The 7,515-nt window shown below is 36.7% G+C and overlaps 1 protein-coding gene across 1 annotated transcript in view; it reads right to left on the minus strand.

Moving 5' to 3' along the window:
* LOC107692947 (serine/threonine-protein kinase 32B-like) overlaps positions 1-7,515 on the minus strand; it is a 59,430-nt gene that overhangs the window by 40,909 nt on the left and 11,006 nt on the right. Inside the window, exon 5 of the mRNA XM_016492156.1 lies at positions 244-417. Within this exon, the coding sequence (XP_016347642.1) occupies positions 244-417 (174 nt within the window). The remainder of the gene's footprint in view (positions 1-243; positions 418-7,515) is intronic.

The following is a 7,515-nucleotide window of genomic DNA, read 5'->3' on the forward strand; positions in this document are numbered from 1 at the left end:
GCTGCTTCAAACTTGCTTCAAATTAGGTTGTAATTCATGCTGTAATGTTAACCATATACGATATTTAACCTACAAACTCAACAGCTCTATTGTCTGTATCTGTATAAGCAAACCAGACCACACATAAAGAACAGTGCAGTATATCAGCATCTGACTAATGCTTGTGCATGACTCTTTTTTTTTTTTGTGCCTTTTTTCTTTGATTGTATTTCTGGATGTGTAAAAGCTTGATGCAGTCATTACCTGTGGATGATGCGTTTGTTGCGCAGGTAGTGCAGAGCGAGGGTGATTTCACACACGTAGTGCTTGACTGTGCTCTCTGTAAAGTGCACGTTCTGCTGTAGATGATAACGCAGATCTCCTCCCAGCAGCAGGTCAACTACCATGAACATGTCCTCCTCGTCTTGAAACGAGTACCTGCGTTAGACAAATGATGACAGTGAGTTCTCATCTTTCTTCATAATTCACATTAATTTGCATGTTTAATTTGGAGTCTTTCCCATGTTTTGGATTACCGGTAGATTACCGGCTATTTTAGTGCAACCGGTACACCTGCTTGTTAATGCAAACATCTATTCAGCCAATCATGAGATTGAGCAACTCAATCCCTGTTGGGGCAGAAATGTGATCTAAGTGACTTTGTGGAATGATTGTTGGTGGCAGACGAGGTGGTTTGAGTATCTCAGAAACAACTGATCTGGGATTTTCACGCACTGTAAACAGTCTCGAGTTTACAGCAAATGCAGAAAAACAAAAAAAAAAAACATCCAGTGAGCGACACTTCTGTGGCTGAAAAGGCCTTGTTATTGAGAGAGGTCAAGCTGATCTGGGATTTTCACGCACTGTAAACAGTCTCGAGTTTACAGCAAATGCAGAAAAACAACAAAAAAAAAACATCCAGTGAGCGACACTTCTGTGGCTGAAAAGGCCTTGTTATTGAGAGAGGTCAAAAGAGAATCACCAGACTGACGAGCGCAACAATAGCAGACCATGCAACACACAAAACACCAAATAAAGCAAATAATAATAGCAAATAAAGCCTTTGGCTATTTAAAGGAGTAACACCCAGAATGATCATTTGGACATTTACTCTCACTCATGCAGTCCAAGATGTAGATGAGTTTGTTTCTTCATCAGATTTGGAGAAATGTAGCATTGCATCAGTGACTCATCAACGGATGCTCTGCAGTGAATGGGTGCCGTCAGAATGAGAGTCCAAACAGCTGATAAAAACATCACAATAATCCCCACCACTCCAGTCCATCAGTTAATGTCCTGTGAAGCCGAAAGCTGTGTGTTTGTAAGAAACAAATCCATCATTAAGACTTTTTTTTGTAGTCTCCTGTTGTCTCTCACATCAAAATCACCCACATATTTGTTTAGAGCTGTTTTGTACTCTTTAAACGGTGCTTGATCTGTGCAGATTTCTCTCCTGATTCAGACCAGACCACTTTTTCACCAGAGAATATTATGAATTTTGGACTCGTATTTTAACGGAAGCAGCGGTTTGAAGTTAAAAACATCTTAATGCTGGATTAGTTTCAGCTTTTGTCTTCTCCAGATGTTAACTGATGGACTGGAGTGCTGTGGATTACTTGTGGATTATTGTGATGTTTTTATCAGCTGTTTGGACTCTCATTCTGACGGCACCCATTCACTGCAGAGCATCCATTGCTGAGACACTGATGCAATGCTACATTTCTACAAACCTGATGAAGAAACAAACTCATCTACATCTAGGATAACCTGAGGGGGAGTACGTTTTTCATTTTTCAATCAACTATTCCTTTTAAAAATGTACAATATGTCTCAATCAAATTTCCTGCTTCAATGTAAATGTCAACAAAGGAAAGAAAACGGTGCATGCTTTTTGAGCTATTTTGTGGGTTCTCTAAAGCTAAAGCATGCAAAAGTACAGAACCTCAGTCATAGAAAAGCACAGAAGTTTTTTTCCTGTTTGTTTACTTCTTTCTTTCAGAGAAAGATCTCCCAGTGGCAGGTCTGAGCTTGTTCTGCTTGTGCCCTCAGTAACCCATCGGTCAATCAATGACTGACACACTCAGGAGCTCTACATCAGCAAACACTCATTTCACTCTCATTTGATAAAAACATTCAGCAAACCAGCATTGATTTTACATACTTGCTGTGCTGATGTGCCCTTCCATGCATATTTGAAAAATGACTGGTTCGCAGAGCTCTAACAGATATATATATATAGATATATACATACACATTCAAAAGTTTGGGATCAGTAAGATTTTTAATGTTTTTTAAAGAAGTCTCTTCTGCTCATCAAGGCTGCATTTATTTGGTCAAAATACAGAAAACAACAGTAATATTGTTAAATATTATTACAATTTAAAATAGCTGTTTTCTATTTTAATATATTTTAAAATACAATTTATTGTTGTGATCAAAGCTGATTTTTCATCAGCATCATAACTCCAGTCTTCAGTGTCACATGATCTTCAGAAATCATTCTAATATGCTGATTTATTATCAATGTTGGAAACGGTTTTGCTGCTTCATATTTTTTTGGAACCTGTGATACTTTTTTTTCAGGATTCTTTGATGAATAAAAAGTTAAAAAGAACAGCATTTATTCAAAATAGAAATATTTCCTAACAATCACTTTTTATCAATTTAACACATCCTTGCTGAATAAAATATTCATTTTGGTTTATTTATATACCTGTAAAAGAAAACCTGCTTACTGTAATACACACATCTGAAAGATTTTTGTACTTCCTGCCCTCGTTAACAATTCTATATCACTTGCAAATGATTTTATACTAAATTAATAGTAGTCATTAAAATTCATGTAATTTGGAATTGATAAAATATGCTTGGAAAAAATATTATCAGAATATCATCAGACTTGCCTAATCATGCACATACTGTAGTTTTAGTTTATAGCTTTATTTGATTTAGTTTTAGTTTTAATACTAAAAATACTGAAAATGTTTAAATAAAATACATTTAAGTTTTTAATATTTTATTTTAGTTAATAAGTATTTTATTTCAAGTAATGAGCATGATTTTGGTTTTAGTTTTAGTTTATGATAATAACCCTGTATTTGAGGCAAAAAAAGGTTAAGGATTAAACAGCGTTTGTTTCTCTTACATACATAGTCATTTTCACTTTATGCTTGACAAAATACAACTGTGGCATGCATTTTTCATTCTCTAATGACCATTTGAGGCGTATGATTCGTATTTGAGGGCATTGCTAAGATCCTGCAGAAGAACACATCTAATAAATTACCGATGACAAGGAAAACGTGCTTAAGATGCCACCGTGAGCCGTGTCACATCGATTTTAAACTGCGCTTTGATTGACAGGCTTTATTTGTCCATTGACAATGCCTGCTCAGCGGCCCCTGTCAAAGAGAGACCAAATTACAGCGTGGTGCTGAGAAAGCGTAAGATGTGAGCCCACTTTGTCAAGCTATAATTCCTGTACAAGCACACTGGTGACAAAAGATTGATTCACCTTGAGTGCATCTGGGGCCTCTTAGAACCCGTTTAAAAATGCTAATGGCTTAATGCAACATTATTCGACCTCAGAATACGTCTACACATGCGTGCTAAAAAAGTGCAATGGCTTTCAGATGAGAAAACTGCAGGATAAATTGTATTCTCTTGTTTTGGACAATCAGGCATCAGGAGAAGAGAGTTCAACGTTCGCCATAAACCTGATGTTCACAAGCAGAAGAGCTTCAGGGAAACGCACTCCACGTGAGACAGAAAGTAGCGTGAGAGCACTTCTCTTTAAATATAAAGAAGGCTGCAGTCTCAAGCTGGCCATCGGAGTGGAGCCTGTCTACATCTCATTAAAAGTAATAGTCTTTTTAAGTTGTAATGCTGGTCTTATATCTGAATGCTGCACAGAGAAATATTTGAAACAGCTGTCTACTGCCGATTATTTTACTGCAGTGGTTAATGATGTAAACTATGGCTGCAAATTATATCACAACCAACATAGTTCTATGGTTCTGTGTTTCCTGAAACCATAGTTGCAACGAACATTCGCAAACAGCATTGCAAACTTACGTGGTTGGAGCTACAGCTCTCGTCCTGTGGTTAATAGCATAGTTTCTTGTTAGTAAGACACGTGGATTTAAAGGGGTCATATGATGCTTTTTTAAAGATCATTATTTTGTGTATTTGGTGTAACAGAATATGTTGACATGCTTTAATGTTCAAAAAACACATTATTTTTCAAATACTGTACATTATTGTAGGTCCTCTATGCCCCGCCTCTCTCAAACGCTTTGTTTTCTACAAAGTCCCTCCTTCCGACAAGCACAGTCTGCTCTGATTGGCCAGCTGACCCAGTGCATTGTGATTGGCCGAACACCACAAGCACTCATCGGAAATGTAACGCCCCTTACCATAACCGCGAGCTTCATCTTTCAAAATAAATGTAAAGACAGAGCCCGAAAGGGGAACAGAGTTGCGTGACAGACACAGTGATGAAGCTGGTATGTGTTTGTGATGTGACCCCCTAATTTTCAAAAGAAAACACATACACACACACACACACGCATGTCTCTTTGCTGCGCCGCGGCGGTCTCCGTGAATCAGCAGCATCCACAACTGAATGGAACAAAAAGTGTTGACCTTGGAAAATGTATTTGCTTGAGTGCACTTGCTAAATGAAGGCGGTTTGTGTAAAATAGATCAAACAAAAAACTTTGTTTATTAATGAGCTGCAGTTTTATTACATCACGCGCTGACAGAGATGCAGTATTTTAATGCCACGGGTCATCAATAAGGTGCATACTGAATCTGGTCCTCCAATTTATTACAGTAATGTGAGTGTCACGAATATGTGTTTTGTCTTTGTTTTCTCCGGACTCCATTTCCCATGATCCCTCACCCAGGAACTCATTATCACACTCACACCTGTTTCCCATCAGTGACACTATAAAGGTTGCACTCATCCACACTTACATTGCTGATTATTGTATCGTCTGTACTGTCTTCGTGTTCCTTGCCTTGCCTTGCTTGTTTTTTGACCTTGAACTGTTTACCTTGTTTTTGATCGTTTGCTGCCTGCCCTGACCTTTGCCTGATTTTTGGATTACTCTTTTGTCTGACCTGGATTATACCTGTTTGCTGCTGTTTGACCTTGCCTGCTTTGACCACTCTTTTTAATAAAGCTGCATGTGGATCCTCAACTCCGTTGTCATGCCTCCCATGTTACAGTGAGTATTTGTAATTCGTTACTTCACACCCCTGCTAGTGGGAGTGACTGTGTTGAGATGCATGAGACGGTGGAGAGGAGACAGGATAAACCGTTTGGAGAACTGATGGATGGATTTTGGTTTAATTTGACCACAAAATATTGTCACACAGTGCGAATTGGTGAATCTTACCATCTGTAATATTTACTGTATGAGTTTCTTTGATACTTTAGTTTAAGAACCAATTCTTACTATCAACTAGTTGCTTATTAGCATGCATATTACTAGTTTGGAACCTGAATACCTTTTTTTTGGAAATGCAGTATTTTTTTTAAACACAATGAGTTGATTAATCCTACTGTAAACAATTTCAGACCAGATCAATGTTTAATCATTCTATGTTTGTCAAAGAATTCTGACTATATTAATTTTGTTCTTTGTTGATAGTTGCATGAGCAAGATTCCAGCTGCCAAAATGTCCCAGAGAAAGAGTCAGTGAAACACCAGAGCGAGATAGAGAGGAGAACAGTAGCTTGATGTCTCTCACATCTGACCTTGATTGCCTCTTTCGGTCCAGCAGAACTCACACGCATCCGCAGCACTGCAGAGGAACATGCACTCACCTCAGTCTCAAACTGCCAGCACATTACCATTCCCCAGCCATTCTTTTCACATTTATCGTCCCATGCGGCACAGCTATTATTTAGAGAGGGCTGTTTTCTCTTCTCTGCTGTGGGGCATTTATGCTTATTATTAAATTTGTTATTAAAAAATGCACTGGTATTGATTTAATCATTTGCAATGTAGTCATTCCTGCCTCACATACTGATGAGGATGATGGTTTGTGTTCCTGTATGCTTCAGTGAAGTCTGATGTGTGTCATAATATTTGAAGCATTTTTTGGTGTCGTTTGGAATTGATTCTAAATTATATTGTGCAGCGTGCCGTAAAACCAAAGTGATCTCGAACGTAATTGCAAGTTTCACCGTGAAATGTCCAGTGAGTGGCACTAAAACCTGTGTTCAGTACTTGACCGTGACACGTTTTTATTACGTTGCTTCAGGTACGTATTGCAGCGGTTCAGAATTCAAATATCCGGCTGCATGTGGATCCTCAACTCCGTTGTCATGCCTCCCATGTTACAGTGAGTATTTGTAATTCGTTACTTCACACCCCTGCTAGTGGGAGTGACTGTGTTGAGATGCATGAGACGGTGGAGAGGAGACAGGATAAACCGTTTGGAGAACTGATGGATGGATTTTGGTTTAATTTGACCACAAAATATTGTCACACAGTGCGAATTGGTGAATCTTACCATCTGTAATATTTACTGTATGAGTTTCTTTGATACTTTAGTTTAAGAACCAATTCTTACTATCAACTAGTTGCTTATTAGCATGCATATTACTAGCATATTGGCTGTTTATTAGTACTTATAAAGCACATATTAATGTCTTATTCTGCATGAGCATATTTTAGATCCCTTAATCCACCCCATACCTTAACTAACAATTGCCTTACTAACTATTAATAAGCAGCAAATTAGGAGTTTAGTTAGGAGTCTGACTATTTCTTTCCTCTGTTGAGCACCAAAGGAGATATTCTGAAGAATGTTGGTAACCAAACAGTTGCCGGTAGCCATTGACTTCCAAGTTTTGGAAAAAAATACAATGGAAATCGATGACTACGGTCACTTGTTTGGTTACCAGCATTCTTCAAAATATCTCATACAAGAAAAAAGATTTGGAACAAGTAGAGGGTGAGTAAATGATGACAGATTTTTCATTTTTGGGTGAACTGTCCCTTTAAGTGCCCGTTACCCCCTTTAAGGTATCCATATATTTTGTAATTCAGATTTTTATTTATATATATTTTTTAATAGAATTAGGCAGTGCAATAAATACTACGATTAATCACATCCAAAATAAAATATTTTGTTTATATAATATATGTGTGTGTACTGTGTATATTTATTATGTATATATAAATATACAAACATACATGTGTATATATTCAAGATTTTTTTTTTTATTATATATTAAAAAAAATAAATAAAAAAAATAATAATATATATGTATATATGTATATGTGTGTGTGTGTGTGTATATAAATATTAAAAAAAATATATACATGTATGTCTGTGTATTTATATATACATAATAAATATACACAGCACACACACATATATTATATAAACTAAATATTTTATTTTGGAATGCGATTAATCGCGATTAATTGTTTGACAGCACTAATATATATATATGCTGCATTTCCTTGGTAAATAAATATATATATATATATATATATATATATATATATATAGTAG

Source organism: Sinocyclocheilus anshuiensis, unplaced genomic scaffold (genome assembly GCF_001515605.1).
Source record: "Sinocyclocheilus anshuiensis isolate Anshui unplaced genomic scaffold, SAMN03320099.WGS_v1.1 scaffold658, whole genome shotgun sequence".
NCBI classification, from domain to species: domain Eukaryota; kingdom Metazoa; phylum Chordata; class Actinopteri; order Cypriniformes; family Cyprinidae; genus Sinocyclocheilus; species Sinocyclocheilus anshuiensis.